The 22560-nt window shown below is 41.8% G+C and overlaps 3 protein-coding genes across 9 annotated transcripts in view; all 3 read left to right on the top strand.

Moving 5' to 3' along the window:
• The first annotated feature begins 1202 nt into the window (after positions 1-1202).
• Positions 1203-5479, top strand: lmod1b (leiomodin 1b (smooth muscle)). The gene is made up of 3 exons (XM_080494599.1): positions 1203-1565; positions 2522-4237; positions 4337-5479. Exons 1-3 carry the CDS (start codon positions 1293-1295, stop codon positions 4361-4363), a joined length of 2016 nt encoding a protein of 671 aa, XP_080350725.1. The 5' UTR covers positions 1203-1292; the 3' UTR covers positions 4364-5479.
• A 3059-nt stretch (positions 5480-8538) lies between these two features.
• timm17a (translocase of inner mitochondrial membrane 17 homolog A (yeast)) lies at positions 8539-14711 on the top strand. Its single transcript, XM_080494488.1, has 6 exons — positions 8539-8585; positions 9869-9968; positions 10339-10402; positions 11150-11278; positions 12252-12362; positions 14141-14711. Exons 1-6 carry the CDS (start codon positions 8560-8562, stop codon positions 14215-14217), a joined length of 507 nt encoding a protein of 168 aa, XP_080350614.1. The 5' UTR covers positions 8539-8559; the 3' UTR covers positions 14218-14711.
• Positions 14712-18099: 3388 nt separating this feature from the next.
• The window catches only part of LOC308129829 (ras-related protein Rap-1A-like), a 62614-nt gene continuing 58153 nt past the window's right edge, over positions 18100-22560 (top strand). For 2 of the 7 annotated variants that reach the window (XM_080495925.1, XM_080495924.1), the window contains exon 1: positions 18100-18212. The gene's annotated coding sequence lies outside the window, so the exon portion shown is untranslated. The other 5 variants (XM_080495926.1, XM_080495930.1, XM_080495929.1 and 2 more) reach the window with 5 other exon arrangements.

Here is a 22560-nt window from a genome sequence, read left to right as displayed (position 1 = left end):
ACAGTTACTGAATGTTTTACCCAAATAGAGTTCAGTCTTGTGTAAGAGATTTTAGCTTATGGGATGATAATGCAGATTGTAGAAATGAAACAGGAAAACGCTGATGGATTTCTTTTTCTTTTTCAACCAGAAGGATTATATTACTTCAGCCAGAGTGATGGACATAACTCAACAATGACAGTGATGCATCAGTGAAAGGTGAAATTTATAGAAAAGTGTCAAATGTTTTTTGGGGTTTTCTTTGCATTTGACTATATTTGGCAATTGTGTGCATTATTAAACCAAGTATAATACGGCAACTTCTCTATTTGTAGCTTCATCTAGTGAAACAAAGGGACTTTACTGGACCAGCCCACTCATGATCAAATTGAGTTTGAATCTCCTGGTTTATACATTCCTTCTGTGTGGATAACAATATAAAATATAGAGCTGCCACTACTTCAAAGACATTATAAATATATTATCAAACCTTTATGGAAAGATTAAAAAGGATTATAAATATTTGTGTGATCCCTGGGTACAGCTTTTTGTGTTATGCACGTTACACAAAACATCACTTTTAAGGTCAAAAGTGTGTCCCTAAAAGCCACGTTAGCATTCTCTGATTTTTTTTCTCCCTATTGTTTCATGCACTGTCAAATGACCTTTTCTATTTTCTTCTGATTGCAAACAGCTCTTAGATGCATAATCAGTGTTCTGTAGTGTGATATTATTTTGATCATTCATATTCAGCCACCCACATCCAGAAAATCCTTTCCTCACAATTCTAAGGCAAGCTTTCAAAATAGTGGAAATAACCAACCTTCATAAGATTTGAATAGTGATGTTTCTCACTGTGACATAAACCTTGAAATAAACAACCAGGAACCATTTTTCAGTATAAAAACAAACTGTGTCACAGGAAGTCTGTTTGAGTCTGTTTCAACATTTCTATAAACTCCAGCCCTTCCCATTACCTTTAAAGGAGTGTGTACCCTGAACTAAATATGGACATGCACTTTCACAGGATTTCGAAGAATGTCCCAGCCTCACAGCCCGCTTTGATGATGTGAGCCTCTAGCAGATCGTCACTGGTACCCGTCGCTGCTCCCCTCTGCAGCCTCTTTGCAGCAGGACTGATGCCTCTGGTGGCTTTTCAGTAAGTGGGATTCAACAGGACAGCGGCTCTGGCGCATAGGAATACTCACCAAAGGACTTATTCGTCTGATTTAATATAAAGGGATTTACTCAACAGCGCCAATTCCACTTCCAAAGAGCCCGACCGTGTTGGAGAGGCACAAACACCGGCTGACATGTCTCGGCGAAAGATTAGTGGCCTGACCTGTACGGGCCGCCAGGTCAGCGAGGATCCAGACCTGGATTCCCTACTGTCCACCCTGTCTCCTGAGCAGGTGGAGGAGCTGCAGCAAGACATGATGAAGGTGCCGGACCTCAAGCCAGAGGATGGTAAGATCATCACCCAAGGAGAGAGCCAACCCGGCCAGCTCCCGACAAGCAACAATGTCCGGGCAGGGACAAGAGGCGACAGCAGAGGGAAGCTCAGTCAGAGGGAATCGTCGTTTGAGGTGAACTTTTAGCCACATTTTCTTCTAACATCCCTCCCTTCCTATGTTTATATCCTTCGATCAGTTTTCTCGGAAACAGCAGTTGTTTGACGTTAAATCAGACACATTGCTGATCATATTACTTAATATATCTATGGTGTGTATGGTATTCTAATGATGGGTTTATGTGTGCTATTTTCCATTTCACTTGAAGCAATTGGACCTCATGGACCTCGAGTCCATCAGTGTAAAAATAGTCTGGTCCCCAGTGTTGGCTTCAGTGCCAGGGAAAACATTGCTTTCCACTTGGAGGCTTTCTTGTAACCATCCCACATCTTCAATCATCTTCTCACGAGCAGAGCCTCTTGAAAACATACCGTGACACTTTTACTATTCCTATGACACTTTGCAAATGTCTTACAGCAGCTAAGAGCTCACTGAGCACAAGTGTCATTTGTGGTAGTTTATGTGTTGAAAAAAGAGGCACTCCAGCCGATAGAGCGGTGGCGGCCCTGTAGAGCTTCTTAATCCCAGCCTGATGGAATTCCTTGGTTGATTGCTCCTACGCTCACTGCCTTTTAAGGATACATCTGCCAGGGCTATGGCCTCGCACAGCAAAACAGATGGAGGATCACAAATCAAACACTCAGCATGCTGCAAATGTATCCCTCCCCTGTAAAAAAAATAGAAAAGGTTTCTTGTCCTCTTGCTGACTGTAAACACACATGCCACACTGTGTGTGTGTGTGTGTGTGTGTTTACAGTGAGTAGTTGGATGGGGAGTGATTATACAGGGAAGGAAAAGAGCATTTGCACAAATAGTCCTCACACACTCGTACTGTATGTCATGTAGTATGTAGTGTGTCAGAAAAAGTTCCGCTTTTTACTGTCAACAACAGCTTTGAATGATGCAAAATGTTCTCTCAAGTTCTCCTGATTTTCTTTTGTTGTACTCATGACATGTCTGTCTTCCTGTAGGGTGAGCAGAAGAAAGAGAGTCGGAAGCAGGAATACCTAAGGACAAGGGGCCTCAGCCAGGAGGAGAACGATGTCACCAGAGTAGGAAGTGTCTCAAATGAAAAAGGTATCAACAACAAAGGACATGAAAGATCGACAGAAGAACGAAGCTGGCATTCCGGTAGAACCCGGAAACAGGAGAGCAGCGAGAGCAAGGCGAAGGAGGACTCCAATGAAAAAGAGAGATTCGAGGACAGTCGGGTAAGAGACAGGAGAGAAAACAGAGAGAGCACAGGTGGCAAAACAAAGGATATGATCTCCAGGTTGCAGGACAAAAAGGATGACGGCAAAGAAAAGGAAAGGAGAGATGACTGCAGGAGAAGAGACGACAGCAAAACCAAAGACATCATCTCAAAACTACGAGAGAAGAGTGAGAGAGACGTGGGCAAGGAGAAGGAGAAGGAGAAGGAGAGAAAATCTGAAGGTATCAGGACGCAAGGGCTTGTCTCAAAAATGATTGAGAAACAGAGCAAATCTCCGGAGAGCCAGATTGAAGAGGCTAAATCTGAAGAGAAAAAGCCAAAAGCAGAGGAGAAAAAACCTGAAGAGAAGAAGCCAAAGGCAGAGGAGAAGAAACTTGAAGAGAAACACAAACCTGATGGGAAATTGGAGCAACGGCCATCTGAGAAGAGCGAGGTGCAGGTGAATCAGGTCGAAAAACGAACAGACAGAGAAGAACTGGTCAATCACAGTGACCACGTGAAAGAGAAAGATAAGAAAGTTGAGGACAAAAAGCAAGAGGAGAGCAAAGGAAAAGCCAAGAAAGTTGATGACGCGGAGAAATTCGGTAACTGTGGGGCAAAGAACAGCCCGAACAGCAAGGCGAAGCAAGAAGAGGAGGACGAAGACTCGAGCATGTTTGATGAGCTGATGCAGCAGGTTCAAAGCGACGATCCCTCCCTCACCGAGCTCAACGTCAACAATTCAGAGGTCATTAAGACCAAAACCCTTATCGAGTTCGCCGAGGCTTTGCGCGACAACACCAACGTCAAGACGTTCGCCCTGGCTAACTGCCGCGCAGACGACCATGTGGCGTACGCCATCGCCGGGACGCTACGCAGCAACAAGACCATCACCAGCGTCAACGTTGACTCCAACCATCTCACAGGAAAGGGCATCCTGTCACTTATCCAGGCGCTGCAGCACAACGCCACGCTTACCGAGCTTCGCTTTCAGAACCAGCGGCACATCTGCGGAGGCAAGATTGAGATGGAGATGACTAAAGTCCTGAAAGAGAACACCACCCTGCTCAAACTGGGCTACCACTTCGAGCTGCAGGGGCCCAGGATGACCATGACAAACATACTGAGTCGCAACATGGACCGGCAGAGGCAGAAGCGGCTGCAGGAGCAGAAGCAGGCTCAGGCCAACGGGGAGAAGAAGGGGGCGCTGGAGGTCCCGAAGAAAGGAATACTAGGCGGATCTCGCAGGAGCTCCCCTCTGGCTTCCCCAAAGCCCTCGCCCATCCCTTCACCCATGCCTTCGCCGAAGCTGACTCCGAAGCTGAGGAGAAGTGCTGGCGGTGCGGCTCCTCCACCACCTCCACCTCCTCCAGGTGGCGGACCGCCACCTCCTCCACCGCCCGTGTTGGATTCTAACCGCTCATCTGGCAGCAAGAACTCAAGGGACCAACTGCTCGCCTCAATCAGAGGGAGCAACGTGAAACAACTGAAGAAGGTGCGTAGGAGAAAGTGTGTGTGTGTGGGGGGGGGGGGGGGGGGGTTAATTCAGCCATGCTGCTCTCAGTTATATTCACATTTTATCATTTTCCCACAGGTGCCGGTGCCAAAGTGGCTGCAGTAATATTTGATATTTGCTATGATCACATGGAAAAAAAAAAAAAAAAAAACAAGAAGAGAGAGGGGGTACAGGCATCTCGCCACAGGTTTCCTATGAGGTAAACTCTTTATTTCCCCTCGGCTGGTTCCTGGCAGCGTTGCCGTGGGGACAGATGGAGAAGATGAAACACAGGATGGTCGGATAACTTGTCCTCACTATGAGTTCTCCTCTCAAACACTGGACCAAAACGACTCTGTGGAGAATGAGTGAAGCAGGGCTCTCTCTCTCTCTCTCTCTCTCTCTGTCTCTCTCTCTCTCTCTCTAATCTGACTGCAGACAGCACCATGACTTTGTGGCTGTGCGTCTTCAATTCATATTGATGCTTTGCTGGTTATTTGCACTAGATAATATAAAGCCCATCAGATAACATGTTGGCTCGTCTATGCATCTGAATGTGTGCACGTTGGGAGTGTGTGGTGAGCTTATTAAGAGATTCAATTAGCTCTTTATAAAAGTTTATTATACAAAAAGTCTATCGGTGATCATCATAGTGGGGAATTAATTTGACCATTTATTTATTTGTGAAAGAAGAAATCCAAGTTATACTTGTCATCTGTTCAATCTGCTCAAACTGGGATTTCAGAAAAGGCGGAGATATCAGGGAATTAACAAACATGGCGGCCTGACTTAAAAAAAAGAAAAAAGAAAAAAGAAATGGATAAAGAAGAAAAAGAGGTCACGGTGGGCTTTGTGTGTCTCCTTGTCAAATCTCAAGACATCTCAGGCAGGCTTGGAAAGCAGCCCAGAGGAATACTGGTGCATGACGAAGGATTTTTATTATGGAAATAATGACATAATGCATCTTATCAGGAAGTGAAAATGGCTGTTGTATTTTGTACAGAATAATTTTAGCCTGGGTGTTTGAATATCTTGCATAACTTTGACACAATACATCTACATGTCTTAACCTTTGGGGGAGAATTTTTGACATCATTACAGGCTTCTTTTTTTTTTTTTCCAACCCTGCTGTTAATGAATGATGAATGAACTTTTCAGTGAATGTCATTTCTGAACAAAATTTTAATGTGATAAATCAGAGTGATGTCATGATTGACGTTCATGTCTTGTTATTACACGTCTTTCTTACAGAGCCTGTATGTCTTCAATAAAACATTACAGTATGTCTTCGAGTGTAACGTTGACTGGCTGACAGCATTCAAGTGCATGTTTTTGCCATATTTTGAAAGATATCCAAACAAGTTTCGCTTTTATCGAGGGATGATCAATCGAGTTATGTGTAGATATAGTTCTTACACGCCTTCTTTTATTATTTCACCCGCTTTATTGTAACGATGCACAACCACCACGTCCATGCCTCTGATTAGTTTCATGAAGGAAATATGTCAGCCTAAAAGGAATGCTAATAAAAAAAAGATGTTCTTGAATTTTGACTGATACCAAAACTGAAAACAAGCTGTGTACTATGTTGTATATTTTATATCTGCGCCTGCCAGAGAGTCATATGGCAAATACCTTTGAACACTAAAATAACGTTGTGTACTTTTCCCCACAGTTATTTTTCTTTCAAGTGGTTAGTTTTGCTGTGACTACTTTCTCACAATAACTGAAGAGGTGTCCAAAATAAAATTAAAAAAAAAGTAAAACGCATTTCTCAGAGCAAGTAAACAAAAAGACTAATTGAATTGTGTGAAAGGTGTCACGGGTCACAGAGGATTGAGCATTTGTGTTCCTGCCTCATCAGATGCAGAACTATACCTTCTTGAGAAGCGTCCCACGTATCATTTTTATTATGATATATCATATTTTATTTATCGTGCATGAATATGCACGATAAAGTTCACAGAGAGAATCAGTGAGAGAATTCATTTAAACTCCAATTGCTGAAAACGACTGTGTGCAAATATGGGCATTGATGACCACTATGGCCCCTATAGCTGTAAATTACTGCCTCATTAGTCCCTGCTTCATCTGTTGAATAATAATAACCTCAGGTATTTCCACCTTGTACAGTCTTACCTCAGACCCTGTTGCTAAGAAAGCATTGTAGTTACAAAGCCATATATAGACATGTGTCCAAAACCAACGACCATCATGTTCAAATCATATTTGAAGAATATTGCGGTGCTGGGTGTAAATCCTGTTTTAAACTTATAGCTACCAAATGTTCTCACCTGTTGATACCATTAATAATATATATATATGTGTGTGTGTGTTGCTTTTCATGTCTGCTTCAATCTTTGTGTTTTTGTGAGCTCATCTTAAGTCAAAGGAGCTTTAAAACCTCTAATTTGTACATCACAGCCAGTTTAAATGTCAGCTGTGGTTTAGTCTACACTGGTGTGTTTTGAGTCAAGTAATTTCAGGTTTTGAATGAACATTTATACTTTATAGGAGTTCAATCCAATGTGAGGAACATTTATGGAAATAAGACAGGATGTTCTAGTCCAGAACTTAAGAGACAACTCTTGTTAATTCATAGAGAAACATGGAAATACATCATCATCCTCTCACGGTGGAGACCCTTTGGACTTTCTGTCATGTTTTACATAGCGTGTTTAAAGCTTCATAGAAACAGATGGAGTTGTCTTGTGTCTACCCACCAGATGGAAATGTGGCCATCATTCTTACTGTTCTGGAGAAAAGCAGAGAGCAGAACCAGCAGCGAGTTTATCTCTCTATTGCCTTGCCGCAGTCTCGGCCCTCTATGAAATGCCTATATTTGGTCATTTCTTAATGTCGGCTCGCTCTGCAAGTCATTCCTTTCTCGTTCCTAATAATGGGCTGCTGGCCAGGCGTCTGTCTTTCAACTGAGGCTGTTCTCCTGACCAACAGTGCTGGACTCAGATGGAGGAAAACAGCGGAAACAATGAAATTGTTGAGATTACAGGCTGTTAATTCTCAGCAGATGAGCTCTTTTCGGAACACGGCCCTCATATGTATGCAGGAAAGAATTCAGCTGACGTGATCTCACACGCTTTTCTAGAGGTGTTTACATCGGGTACAGGGTGCACAGCCGTTTCATTTCGTGTTAGCTATATATACCATCAGAATCCTTTCTTGATTTAGCATGCTATCTCTCCTGAAACACAACATAAACGCCAGCTCACAAATTCAGATTGCAATAGAAACTGTATTTGTCATTGCACAAGTGCAACACAATTGAATGTTATTGCTGGTGCAAAGAGGATGAATAGAATCTGGAGTTAGCTTCAACTTTAAATGTACATCAATCACAAACAAAACAAACCTCCAGCAACTATTGCACATTTCCCAAAAAGTATATAACAGCAAGCAGTATTCAGTTTGTCCTGGCCTTGTGAAGCCTGTATCTCGCCTGATCGCAGCCGCTCTAACAGAGGGTGAGACGGGTCATTGAGGATGTCCCTGGCCTTATTTTTTTTTTTTTGAAGCACCTAATGCTTCATCCAATGGGGGTAGAGGGCAACCTGTGATTTTGTGAGCAGTGGTGATGATTCTTGTCTATGGCTGTGCAGCTGCTCCACTTGAAAAAGGCTTACATGCTTTCAGTTAACAGGAAAGAATGAATGAATGAATGAATGAATGAATGAATGAATGAATGAATGAATGAATGAATGAATGAATGAATGAATGAATGAATGAATGAATATATTCCACCCCAGCCAGTGTAGCAGCCAGTCAATCACTGACAGATTCAGAGGTGGCGACGGGAATATATCAAATCAGCAATGTAGATTTTGAGGGTGATTTAAAAAATTGCCCCATGACAAGGCTTTCCTGAGGAATATCACATTACATACATGCCTGAATGCTCTCTCACACTCACGCTTACACTCACACTCACACTTACACTCACACTCACACAACTGCATTACAGAGTAGTGTATAAAATACAAAAGGCAGGACACATTCTCATCCAGTGCAAGATCTTCGCAGTTCAAAGAAGAAAGCTGTTCAGAGACCTGGGAGCAGCTGGAGAAATAATTTTCAACAATTTGTGCACATTGCTGAACCTGGATAACTGGACTAAAATTAAGAAACTGTTGGGCTACCTGCATCGTATTGGATTGCGCCAGAAAACAATGAATGACTGACAACAGAAATGCGAAGAATAAACTGTAGAGGGCAGCAATACGCCATTACTATGCCTCGACTGCCTAAACCAAAGAAGAAGACCGAAGCGTTGCGTCAGTGGGAAGTTGGAACAGCAAAAGAACAAAATGGAGGAATATGCCAGAGAGCCATGGTGAGTCTTGTAACTTACTAAAGATCACTTTTACGTCGTCTTGTAACAAGACATGACTTCTACCTTGTTTCACGTAAACGGCGCCGTAAGCTTATGTGTGACACTTTATTTTTCGAGAGCCATCAGAACCAGTGTGTCTGTATTCCGGCCGGCTAGCTGGTGTTTAGCACAGATGCTAATTTCTCATAGGATCCCATTAGCGCAGTGAGTCGGATGCGACATCACGTTGTTAGTGACCTTGTCGGTTGAATCGCCCACATGTCTTCAGCTCCTTCAAACCAACAACATTAACTTTCCCGTTACATTGCAATTGATGACCACCAGTGAATGTCAAGCGCTGGCATGACATTAGCAGCCGAGTTATGAATCAGCGCACTGAATTATTCACGTTAGCACGTCGGCTAAGTTAGCCACCTGGGAGCTCCATGCTGGATTTAACGGCATCTGAAGGAGGTTACCTCTTGGTCTGATTATATTATATCAGGTAGTCTCCACTGACTGTTTATTTAGTTACTTGTTTGTATTCACAGCGTATTCGATAGTGTGACGGTACAGGTTGTGGTTTGTTTACGTATCTCCTGCACAGTGTGTAACTATCAGGACTACCCTACAACTACCCTATGATCTGAACATGGATTAAAATGAACTGTTGAGACTTTAAATGGCTCTACTTCTTGGCGATGTCTACAATTCTTAGAATTATTTTAAATCTAACCATTAATGCATAATTTCTTGTCTCTAAACTTTACCCAAATTCTCTGTTTCGCAATACTTTCATCAAGTGTTGTATTATAAAACGCAATGGGACCGTACAAAACGAACACGTGACCACGTCTTGCCACCTAAAGAAAACTTTCTGTGCAAGTCAGATGTCACAACTTGACATCTGATTATAGGCACATTTGCTTATATGAGATTCCTCAATGTTCAGACGTCATTCTCGAACATCTATAGAATGCTAGGTACACAATTGTCTCATGTGAACCTCTTATGAGAGGGAGCGAGTCACTGTAATGTGCATGTATTACAGGCCTAGAGGTACTTTTATAAATATTTGGAAGTTTTAATTGTGAGATTAGATTCATGTTGTTGCCATTTTACCAATGGGAAACCCTCTTGAATGCTCATTGTGTTCACAAACATAGTCATCGATTCTCATGGGACAGAATGAGGTTTTAAATGCAGCCAGAGAGCACAGATGACATTAGCTTCTTCACAGACAGATTTATTGCATATTGGGGGAGTGATAGTACCGTTTTGCCATGGCTCTGTTGTGCTTTCAGCCCCTGGAGGATTGTGGACGACTGTGGAGGAGCTTTCACCATGGGAGCTATTGGAGGAGGAATATTTCAGGCAGTGAAAGGCTTCCGAAATTCACCTTCAGTAAGTTCAGTCATCTGACTTCCTACACGCCATGCGTTTGTGTCGTGTCGGATTTGACATGAAGCTGGAACATAGAACATGTACCATGCCATGTTTAGATCAATGAATTATTGATTTGACAGACAAGACAAACAGTTTACCTCCAATTCACGTGCTTGGACCGGTGGTACGATAATAGAGGAGCAGCTGCTCAAGGCCTTGGGTTTGAGGCCTTGTGTTCAAGGACGAGCGGATTAATGGAAGAGATGTCAGATTTGTTTTTGTCACAAACATCAAAATGTGTTTTTAGTGAAATTGAAAGCACTGTGAGAGAAGCCATCCCAAGTTTAATGTGAATTTCCAACCATTTGCATTGTTTGCTCTTCTTTAGGGCATGAGTCACAGAATGAGGGGAAGCTTGACCGCTATCAAGACCAGAGCCCCACAACTCGGAGGTGAGAGCAAACACTGTCCCGCTGGAAGGTTTCCCTTGTTTGCAAAGACCACTGGTACTATTCAGCTTAGTGTTCTATTTGGTAAATTTGATTTTGATATAACAAATTCCTTTGTAACAACCAATAACATAATAACTCTAAATATGATAAATGATGAAGAATCATCATAATGAAGTAGGAGTAAAATATTTTTACAACCAGGCTAAAGAGAGAATTTGATGATGATTCCACTCACTGTACCTATTTTTGATCAGCAAATTGTTCAAAACCTGCAAAGAGTTTTTTATTTCCAAGAAACAAAGCTCAATCTATGTATTGGTATTGGCTGCAGTTATTACAATTTGAAAGGATTTTTAAAATGATGCTTCAATTATGTGATAACTTATTACACTACAGGCAAAATGTTAGTACGGCATAAAGGATTTGCAAGAGAAATTACCAAACAGTACTGCACCAAAATAACATAGTTGCAGTTGTCACATCAGTTGCAGTGGAAACAACATCCTGCAGTCAAACTTACTTTAATACCCAAAGTAATAAATCCACTTCACACACTGCAGTACGCAAACTTTTAATACTGCTCTCAATCCGCTCCTGTAGGAGCTTATAAAAGAAGATATGTCAAATACTCTATTTTTTTTCTTTCTCCAGCAAAATGAGAGAAGTGGACACAGACTATTTCTAATTCTGGAGAAAATACCCATGGCTGAAAACTTGTCTTAACTTTTTCCAAATTTTGGGTTGCAGGTAGCTTTGCAGTTTGGGGCGGCCTCTTCTCCATGATTGACTGTAGTTTAGTAAAAGTACGAGGGAAGGAAGATCCATGGAACTCAATAACAAGCGGTGCCATGACTGGAGCGATCCTCGCTGCGAGAAGTAAGCAAGCAAGCTCCAAGGAATCTGCCTGTATGGCATCCACAAACACAATGACATCAGAGGTTAAAGGTCTAGTTACCGTAATACCACATCCGGGAGATAGCAGAAGAACTGTTTGACCAATGAGGATGAATATGAGACAGAATGTGTGTTTGTTTTCCTGTTAAAGGGTTGTTGTTTTTTTATACACTGTAAATACAGAAAATAACTGAGGGAACAGAATATCTTAAATGGCATAAACGGCACTAACTTTAGCCGCTCCATGGGGTTGTTTAGATCAAAGCATGATCATAAAGCTTCAGCCTATGCTTCAATGTATTAAGTCTTAGTTTTTGTTCTGAACGGTGTCTCCAGTAAAACCAGCCCAGTACTGTTGGACCTGACCTGTCCAGCTCACTAAAAAGCTTTTAAAACTTATTTACATAAAGTCAGTTTGCAGGTTTAATCTCAAGTGGACTAGAGGAAATAAAGTATAAACACGGGACAAGAATCCAAACTTTTTATAATTATGCTGTCAGGATTAATAGGTCCAAACACAATTTGCCTCCATTCACGCTCACAAATCAGTGACTCATCCAATTCTTAAGTTTGTAGCTGCTTCATTGTACTAATGATGGTTGGAAATGTTGAGTGTTTGATCATTGGGATCATCTTTGCAATTCAGCAGCTGTAACAGAGATTTGATAATAAAGTAAAAGCCTAGAAACAGTGAATAAATAAGACAATGATGCATGCCGTGAACAGTAGAAGATATTGAAATGTTAAAGGCTGAATAAAATGGATGTTAGCACAGAATTAAACACTTAAATAAAAAAAATATAATCGATGAAATATTGTGAAGAGACCCGATAAGGCACAGTAGGAAATACTTAGCGTACAGAAACATCCTGGCTTTAGCTTTTTTGCCTCTTCCACAGTTGACCTGTGCATATTGCTTTACTGTGTGTTTAATCTCTGACCTGTCCCTCTGCAGACGGACCAATCGCCATGGTGGGCTCGGCCGCGATGGGAGGGATCCTGCTGGGCTTGATAGAAGGAGTAGGAATCCTACTCACGAGGTTCGCCTCGTCGCAGTTCCCAACTGGTGAGTGGCATTTCAGAAAACTGGACGTCTGCATCATTAAGACGGACCAGAGGCTTCAAAATCTCACAACAGTCTGATTAATTAAAGCAAGCCCGTGGCGTTAACTGAGTGTGGCTGTAAGATAATCAGATTAGTGTGTGTAATCGATCAAAACCGACCTCCCCAAACTGCAGGACATTTACAACAAATGATGCAGGTTAAAAGACAGGAAGATTCTGAGCGAGCCCACCCACTCCAGCCACACACTGTTCTCTCTGCTGCCAGCAGGGCGACAGTACAATGCCTGAAGGCAAACCGAGAATGAGGAGAAGCTTCTTCTCTCAGGCTGTCCACCTGCTGAACCTAGAAAAATAGACCCTGCAAATTGCCTTGTGTATACTGTTTATTTACACTATTCAACTCTGGTCTCCCCATATTTATCTATTTATCGTTCTTGTGCTTTAATTCTCTCTATTATTATTATTATTATTATTGTCATATAGTGTGCTATTTTCATTTTTGTATCCCATAGAAACTTGTTTCAGTGTGGAACGTACTTTAAAACATTTCACTGCACATTACACTATGTATGGTCGTGTGTGACGAATAAAGGACTTGACTTGACGGTAACTATTATTTTTTACTTCGAGGTCATAACTCTTCATTCAGCTCTGAAGCGTTCCTCACATGGACGAAGTTATGTGTGGCGATGAAGCTCACACACACACACACACACACACACACACACACACACACACACACACACACACACACACACACACACACACACACACACACACTCATTCTGAACAGCAATGTTACTGGAGTTCGTTTTAACACGTGACCGAGTTTGTCTCTGTTGACTCGTGGCGGCACATGAGTCATGTCCCCACCTGTCACCATGCTCTGCACAAACACAGCCTCTAATCACCATGTCTACAGTAACATGATTACAAATACCAGGACCTCATTGTCACCTGTTTTTCTACTGACCGAGAAACGGTCCAGTTTTCATGCCCGATTAATTCCGTACATTTCTTTTTACCAAATGTTTGTCCACACAATTTTCCCTTGGTGAGGTAAAGACATGTAGCTCTAAAAGTGGCATCACTAGGTTTTCTTCTGGTAATTGTAGCAGGAAACAAAACATGATTTATTAAAAACGACATAATTTTTGTCACATTTTGGTCATTATTATTTAATTAGGTTTTTTTATCCATGTAAACACTGTACTGGAGCCATATTACATGCGAATGCCTAGAAATGTATTGTATACTATTTACTTAACCGAATAATGAGTGTTTTATAATTTCAGTTCTGTGTACTGCTCAGGTATTTGAAAAAAACGAAATGAATCATGAGGTTAAAAATTAAATTATGCTAAAGGGTTGGTTTAAAAAAACAAGATGTCCTAATTATGAACGCAAAACAAAAGTATACAATAAAAAGCAAGTATGTTGAATGAAACGTATTGATTTTAACAGCCTCAGCACATTCTTAGGAGAATATTCAACATCTGTTCCCTTTTCTTCTCTTGTCATCCTTTTCTCATTTGTGGATCATGTATGACAAGACATGTAGTGTTTGAAACTTGACTCTCTAAATAATTATCGGCTTGATTATTTTTCACTGTTGGTTGAACAACAGTCAGAGTGACACAGACTGGCGTATCCAACAGTAACAGACAAGCAAGTTGTAATCCTTGTCAACATACACAAAGTGCTCAGTCTGTTCTTATGGATGTTTCTCGAGTTTTGTTCTCAATCTGACGGCAACATATTTTTATTTTCCCTCTTCAGGTCCCCAGTTTCCAGAAGAGCCTGCCTCGGCCCCCATGTCCGGCCCTTCCTTTGGAGACTACAGGCAATATCAGTGAGAGAGGACCCCACCCCCACCCCCACCCCACCCTTCCTTCATCCACTAGGCCTTTTTTGAATTCCTTGCTGAAGTTACACATTAAGAAGTGGAGGTGCAGACACCCACACGTCAATCAATAGAAGCTGCTCCCGACGCCATGGACTGAATCTGAGGCGGGAAGGAAGAGACGCCTCTTCATTCTTACGTCCTCCGGAAGCCACATACAGATCTGCATTTAGTCGTCCTCAGCCTTGTCATGTGCATCATTTTCAGCCGACACTGGTCAAATGCAGAGATGTGGAGAGTCGTGACAGCTGTGGGGGATGTGTGTTTTTCTATCGTGTTGTCATGCACAGTGTACTGCATGCACGCTGCCTGATGAGCCCCTGTTGTGTTGAATCCAAGAATACCATGTCCCCCATGTTCATATGGGACACACAACGATTTTATAAAACATTAACTGTCACATGAAACTTGATGATTTATAAAATGCTTGTATACAGTTAAAACAAATTCCTCGTCCTCTCTTGTTAATCTTTATTTGCCTTGATTGTGTCACATGCTTGGGTTGGCCACAGACTCTTGGCTGGCCTTTACATTGGATTTCATTCAGATGTATGAATGAGGACAAACATCTCTCCGACACTATGCCATTCCCACAATATTAGTTTGCGTTGAAGCGATTTATTTATTGTAGTTTCTAATGAGTTGTATCAGCTTGTTCAGTTTCACGCGACAGCGACTTCACATTCAGCACATATTGTGGAGATGATGGCTCATGAATAAAGACGGCACAGGCAGTGTGAGATACCGTTTTAAATCTGTATGACAAATTGTACTAAGATACAATAAAGAAAACATTGTAAAAACTGTCTGGGGCCTCATCAATTGATGCATGTTGGTTATGAACTGAATTATTAAAAAAAGAAAAAGTGAGTCTTCCACTTATGGGTTAGGGCACTTGCTGAAATATGACAAAAATATCCGGTTCAATTCTGGGCTTTGGGGCCTTTTTCTGTTGCGTTTGTATATTCTTATTCTGTATGATTTCCCTGTCACAGGTAAAATAGGGTACATAAAAGACTAAGAGTACTGTGTCAGTAAAGTTATTTTATTACCAACACAGTAATGGCATGTCCACAATAATAAACTTTGTACAATGAAAAAATGGCTTTAAAGTAAATGCCATAAAAGTGACATGGCTCACCAACATTTTGCTTTTGATTTATAATTTCTCATCAACCTTTCATGGACTTGGCAGAGCCTGGTGGCATTTGGCTGTAAAAGGCCCAGCACTGTTCTCAAGACATGCATATTTGGTGAATATATGTGAAAGGCACTTGTCAGTGTGTGAGTACCCTCTCTTTTTGCGACACTAGTTCCCTGCGATAAACGTTTAGACGTCAAATGTGCTGCCAGAGCACGATTGTCTGTCCCCACTAGAGGGAACTCCTCACACAGAAAAAAAACAAAACCCTGACCAGCCTCATTCTTTGTTGCCAGCTCCAAAATACAGCTGTCTCTTAAAAAAAAGTGTTTACAATGACACATGAGGGAACACTTTACTCTCACATTCTTGCATCTTTGCGTCAGAAACGTACCTCTCCACAGCTCTTTTTGCGCCGTCACAGGCGAAGGACACGGGATGAAAAAGAGTAACCACTCTTAGCCTTTTATTATGTGTCTGGGATCACAGCTATTTATTTTCATTACTTATACCAAAGTCAAGTCAATAAAACTTTTAGATTAAGATTTGAATAAAACAACAAACATTGGGACGTCTTCCTGTCTCCTTAATCATTATGATTAGGATGACGACTGTGAGAAACTGTGGTTTCTTCTCTGGTATGATCTGGGCTGTGAACTGTCACATACCTGGGAAACAGTCGACGTGTTTGCGAAGACAAATATACAGTGCATTTATTGGATTTGCACAAACCACAACAAATAGCCATATTTGTGAGATTTCTGTTCACAAGAGTTAAATAAATGAGAGGTGTGATGTGATTTGGACTTTTGTGTGTTGATTGAACATGTTGTTCCATCAAACTTAAGGATCAAAATGTGTAAATCAGCAGGGATTTTGACATTTGACTTTTGTCTTCTTCTTTTTTTTAATCATTCTTGAATGAGGTCAAGAGCTTTAACCCCCCCCCCCCAGAAAAAAAAATCTATTTCTTGCAGGACAAAACCCAATTATGCTCAATATTGTAACAAATATTTTTGTCAGAAGAATCCTGAGTACACAGGGAGAACATGCAAGTTGCCCAGAAATGCACAGCACAAGCCCAAACTTGATTTTTTTCTCTTTATAGCAAACGAGCTAGACACTCCATACTGTACATTTATTGATTTCAGCGGCTTTTTGGTGGTGATCTTCTGAATTGTACAGACTGTTGTTCATGCAGCTTTTGGCACTTTAGCTCTTTAGTGAGTTATAATTGGGAGCTTCAGTTTTCGCTATGTTTGCAGATCCATCTAACTGACGATCTTAGGACATAGGCTGGGTTAGGGTCAGGGTTAGAGATTTTCTGTTTATCATTTTATGCTGAACACATTAAACAAATATGTAACAGACTGTAGATTTAAAAGACTACACAACTTTGTAGGATTTCGTGAGTACTTATGTATTTGTAATGCTATTTGTGTACTGGGATCACAGGCAAAGGTAGGATACGAGTTAATCTTAAAAGAAATCTGCATGTATTGCTTTACTTGTGGTCAAGCAATTATGACAATCATCAAACCAGAGAAAATGTTTTTTCATGATTGCACGAAAATTACCTATTATTATCTATTGTTATTGTGCTTGGCGAACAAGTGCCAGTAATGAAACATTCATAATATGTTGACATATACATATTAAATTACTACTTGCCCGTTCCATCAAGTATAAAAATAACATGTTTTAGAACAGAGGTGGGCAATTATTTTTTTTTCCGAAGGAACCACAAGAATACCTAGAACTATTATGAAGAGCCGAGACAAAGTGGTACTCAGTTATACAATATACGTTTTCATAAAAAAAAATTCAAATACAAGGTTGAGATGATTTTCTGGTCCTGCTTTAGTAAGTCTTTCCATTTATCAGTTTCTCAGTGTGTTTTGCCTCATAATAATGATTAGAATGTTTGACTTTAGTAAATATGTCCACATCTGGGTACTAAATTCTACATTTATATTTATTTCTTTAGTTTTAGCCAACCTTTCTCGGGTGGTGAAGTGGTGAGTGCTGTCGCCTCACAGTGGGAACATATTTCAGTGCAGAGTTTACATGTTCTCCCCAAGTGTACTCCTGTTTCCTCCCAAGATCCAGAAACATGTGACCCGAGGTGTGAATGGGAGTCTGTGCTGTTCTGTTTGTCCTGTGATGGACTGGTGACTTGTCCAGGCTCCAGCACATCACCACACTGAGTGGAGAAGATGGATGGGTGGAGGAGTATATGGATAACCCAGATATGAACAAAGGGAAAATGCAAGCTTGACACAGAAAGGCTCTGAAACTGGGACTCGAGCTTGGGATTTCATCCTGTGATCTGAGGGAGTTAACTACTACACTACAAGTGGCTTAGTGGCATATATATCTTAAAATAACCTGCATTCCTAAAATGCACGAGTCAGTTGTTAATCCTAAATTATGGTCATCAATTCATCCACAAAATACGTTTGTTTTTCATATTTTCTTTAATATTTCTGCAGCCCAGCCCCCCCCCCCCCCCCCCTTCCAAAAAAATAAATACATTGCATACACTTTTAAAATATGTGTGCACTTTTCTTTGCAATATGTATGAGTAAACATTAGTAAAAATGCAAAGTGCGTGCACTTTGAGTATTTGCGTTGTGGCTCCTGTGCGGATGCTGCGGGGCGAGTGGCCCGCGTGTCATGCCCTTTTAAGAAAGATGAGGGAGCGCGTGGAGTGACGTCTGCTGCGCACACACACACACACACACACACACACAGGCCGGAGGACAACTGACACTTGCGGAGCGGCGAGAGACAGCGAGCAAGAGACGGTGAGTGCAAATGCCAAACTTTACTACGCGCTAAAACGCGGTCAAATAATCCACCCGAGCTGCGGCGCCCAGCGTCCAGACGAGCTGGAGCAGCGAGCGGACACGCCGGGGTGCACCGTGCGGGCTTTATTCATCGGACAATTCAGAAGATTTGTCCGCAAGTAGGGAGCCGGAGTGTGTATGTGTATGTATGTGTATGTGTATGTATGTGTGTGTGTGTGTGTGTGTGTGTGCACTCCCATTTTAGTCAAGGCCAGGCGGAAGGGCAGGTAACGCGAGCTGTGTGTCGGCTCCGTGGGTCGTTTTCCCGAGAAAATACGGCGCGCCGCGTGTGTATTCCAAGCCTGCCACGCCCGGTTGGTGTTCGGAACGTGAAACGAGATTGATTTGCGGGCCGCGGCTGACACGCTGGCGGCGTTTTGGTGGGAATGTGTCGGGCTAGTCGTTAGCTTCGCCTGCTAACGAGCCGCGGCTCGCGGTGTGTGAAGTGTCGGCGGCCCGCAGCGGCCACTCAGAGCTAGCTAGTTAGCGGCTAACCAGCTTCATAACGGGACTTCTAAAAACAAGATTGTTTATGGGCAGATGCTGTCCACCCACCCCTACCACCACCCCCCTCACTCGCCCGGATTATAGATTATGGCATTTTAAAGGTTTTTTTTTTCTTCCCATCCGTAAGCGGGTTTGTGGTTTGAACGGAATTTGATTAACGTTTGAAGTGGGATCACACATCGACGGCAGTGTGTTTGGAGTCGGAGCCACAGATTGGAGCGATTTAGCGTGACCTGGAGTGATAAACATATGCTACAGCCGTGAGCAAATTAGGTAGATTTGCAGCGAGATAACCTGGCAGCTCGGCTGACTTTCGCTTGTCGGCGTGCAGCTTTTAGAAAATGACATTTAAGTTGAAGAAATTGCACGCCTGTGTCACTCGTCACCCGCCGCATAGAGATTAAAAACAAGCACTAAGTTAATCAAGGGGGCAGAATAAAGCAAAGCTGGATGAGATGACAAATGTTGAGATGATACCCCAGAAAATAAACAAAACAAACCACCTAATTTGTCTACAAATACATGAGCAATAGTGCATTAGATATTATTTACGTCGTGAATGAGCCAAGATGTTTTAAGGAGTGTGCATAGTAGTGTCAGTTCGGGGAGAGTGATGTAAAACAGGAAAGGTGTGGACTTCATCCTCAAACTATAAACATGCCGTCAGATCATATTTATTAATAGCAGATCGTCACAATGTCCATGAGGTGGAGTTTAAGCCTTTTTGAAGAGCATATGGCCATCGCATTTGTAACTTGTACCACATATGGCAGATTATTTGATGTCAAACTTGAGATTGATTTGTTGTGACCATTGACACTAAAATCAGCATCAACGGCTTTAAAAGAAAAGTATACTGTACACTAAGAGACAATGCACGGATGTGTATTAGAGATTCAGTAAGGACAAGTAGATGGATATGGAAAGGTGGGAATGCTTGAAATTGAAGACTTTTCTTGATTTTGTGGGTTATGTATCTTTGCTTCACTGGTGTTCAGACTTTATTGAAAGAGTATTTTTGTACAGTAGACAAACCAGGATGGACATTTTTTGAGGAACTAATCCTTCTGTGGTCTTGAGCAATGCATTGTTCTCTGTTTCAAACATTTTCGCCTATACTCTTATTTGAGGGATTAAAATCAGCAGAGAGTTTGTTAGTTTTTTTTGGTGAAATTATTACTTGATCTGATGGATTTTTTTTTATAGTCTTGTTGTTTCAACTCGTTTTAGATTATGATTTATGCAGCTGATTCCTAAACATACAATGATTAGCAAAGTAATCCATCCTGTTCTTCTTTGCCACAATGTGAAGCCTTAGCAGGCTGTTAAGGTTTTCTGTTACTTGTCTTTTCAACCTTTGCCTCATTCTCACATTGTACAACATGAGGATTGTCTGTGATTCTCTCTTCATATCTAATACCATAAAAACAAAATATTTTTCAAAGAACTACTTCTGTGACATTTGTCACAACGACAATTGTGAATTAAAAAACCAAAGCCAAACCATGTTAATGCTGTTGGCTGTAATGACACTTGTGCTCCATCCTGTCTCCTGAATTGTCTGGGTTTAAAGTTGATATATTGCTCCCTGTCACTTAACTAGCGAGTAAGCAAGCCTGCTGTCTGGAGTCTTGAACAGGAACAGAGACTGGAAGAGGTTATTTTAGTAGGTAGCTACTCCTTTTCCATCCTATCAGCATGAAGCCTTCTCGCGCTTTGGAAAGAGGATGTGGTTACAGGTCAAGGCCCCGGCGGCACCGACGCGTTCGCCTCGTGGTGTCTGTTAGTTACTGGTCTTTGTCATAATTAAGTCACAGCTAAGTTTCGTGTGCCAGGCGGAAGTTTGGCTCTGACTCAGGAGGACATTCACGGTGATAACAGACCTTAAAAAAAGACCCATCTGAGTAGAAGTATGAATAGTTCACTTCCTTTATGGTAATCCTTTCTCATTATGTGTACATTTTTACAGGATGATTATGAGAGGAGTTAAACTTAAGTGAAATGAAAAGAGTGTAGCATTTGTTCCTCAATCCTGCTAATGAAATATTATTTAACTGCCACTTTTAACTTTAACTGCCACTGTGAAACCATAGTAGGGCTTTTTCTTTAATGCTTTGTGGTAGCGGTTTATTTTACAGGCTTGTAAATTTCTAATTTCCTCGAGAAGGGTCCTATAATGAACTACTTAATTTGGCACTGATTTGAGAGGCCTAATTGATCTACTTGAACTTAATGGAGTCCCAATTAATTGCTAAGCAGGGTAGGCATTTAGATCAGACGGGTTGTCAAAAAGGCACTCTTAACAGGTACAATGATAAGATTTTCACACGATGAATGGACAGTGGAGAAATGTGTGTGGTTGAAGTGAAGCAGCTCTTTTGATGGCTTGTCTTCTTTCAGTTGCACAGCTGTTTTCACCTATGCCAACAAAACATTCCCCACATCCGCCTGTCTGCAAATATTGTCAGATCATATAGGTTTAGCCCAGAGCCTCTCTCCCACAACTCACTATTAATGAATTATTTTTCAGGAAAATGATGTGTAACTGTTCCCTTGCCCTTTTCTCTCTCTGCTCTCGGCAAGTTACTAGTGTTTTCTGCGAAGTATTTTGTTGAAGCTCAGTTTGTTTTAAGTGATGAGAACTGTGGTCCTGGTGGAGCTAATGAGTAACCAGGAGCTTATCAACATAAAAAAAAAAAAAAAAAAAAAAGAAACACATGCCTCCAGCATAGCCATTAACCTACCCTATTTTTTTCTACTTCTTAACCTCAAGTGTATGGTGTCTTAGCTGTGAGGCTTCTGTAATTGGCATGTGGGTTAACACACACACACACACACACACACACACACACACACACACACACACACACACACACACACACACACACACACACACACACACACACACACACACACACACACACACACACACACACACACACACACACACACACACACACACACACACACACACACACACACACACACACACACACACACACACACACACACACACACAGCAGTGCTGGCATTGTGCTGCTTGCCCATAACCAGCGGATGTGTGCATCTTTGCCATCTGCACTGGGTGGACGATACGGGAGGCAGCTGTCAATCATCTCTTCCTGCTGAGTCAGTTGCTTTGACAGCCCATTTGACGTTGGGTTGTTCTGACCAGACCAGGAAATGGTGACTCTTGGAAGTTGTAGATCAGCTGAGGAGTCTACTCGTCCAGACTCATATTTTACTGCACATAGTTGCTACCAGCACCACCTAATTCAATTTCCAGCCTTAGATGGATACATACCTTTGGCTGTAGAGGGTGAGTGATGCAGTGATGTCATGCAGGAGCACGTTTGCTGTGGCATGTGGCTTTCCCTCGCTCCTTATTTGCTGGGGTTACTACGGGAGTGGAGGAACGGCAGCTGCATGTTTGTTTTTTAGAGAATGACAGTGTGTAGTTGAGGACGAGAAAGAAAGAGTGAGAGGTTTAGTTAGAAAGTTCATGTCCTTAAATGGCCCTGTGTGGGTTTTTTTTTTTGTGTGAGATGGATGAGAGAGTACGGTAAAAGTTTGTCTTATGAGAAGGTGTCAGAACAAGAGCATTGTAGCCACTTATTGTGTTATTCTTGTTGTTCAACAGCCTGCAGTTATGGGTGGAAAACTCTGTAAAGAAAGAGGCTGTGGGGGTTGTGGTTAATTAAATATCAAGTAGAATTTGCTTGAGCCATAATCAATAGGTTCATTCGAGCTGAGGAAGGTGGTATTTGTGTCTTGGCAGGCATCAAGCTCAACCACTTCG

The sequence above is a fragment of the Blennius ocellaris genome (assembly GCF_963422515.1).
Source record: "Blennius ocellaris genome assembly, chromosome: 4".
Classification (NCBI taxonomy): Eukaryota; Metazoa; Chordata; class Actinopteri; order Blenniiformes; family Blenniidae; genus Blennius; species Blennius ocellaris.
The sequence above is the reverse complement of the archived record's forward strand: the minus strand, read 5'-3'. Positions and strand labels throughout refer to the sequence as shown.

Excerpts from the sequence above, each read along its gene's own strand:
- timm17a (XM_080494488.1), top strand. The coding sequence starts at position 8,560 with ATGGAGGAATATGCCAGAGAGCCATG. Across the intron at positions 9,969-10,338 it reads GCTTCCGAAATTCACCTTCA|GGCATGAGTCACAGAATGAG; the intron begins GTAAGTTCAGTC and ends GCTCTTCTTTAG. Across the intron at positions 10,403-11,149 it reads CAGAGCCCCACAACTCGGAG|GTAGCTTTGCAGTTTGGGGC; the intron begins GTGAGAGCAAAC and ends TTTGGGTTGCAG.
- lmod1b (XM_080494599.1), top strand. The coding sequence starts at position 1,293 with ATGTCTCGGCGAAAGATTAGTGGCCTGACCTGTACGGGCCGCCAGGTC. Across the intron at positions 1,566-2,521 it reads AGAGGGAATCGTCGTTTGAG|GGTGAGCAGAAGAAAGAGAG; the intron begins GTGAACTTTTAG and ends GTCTTCCTGTAG. Across the intron at positions 4,238-4,336 it reads ACGTGAAACAACTGAAGAAG|GTGCCGGTGCCAAAGTGGCT; the intron begins GTGCGTAGGAGA and ends ATTTTCCCACAG.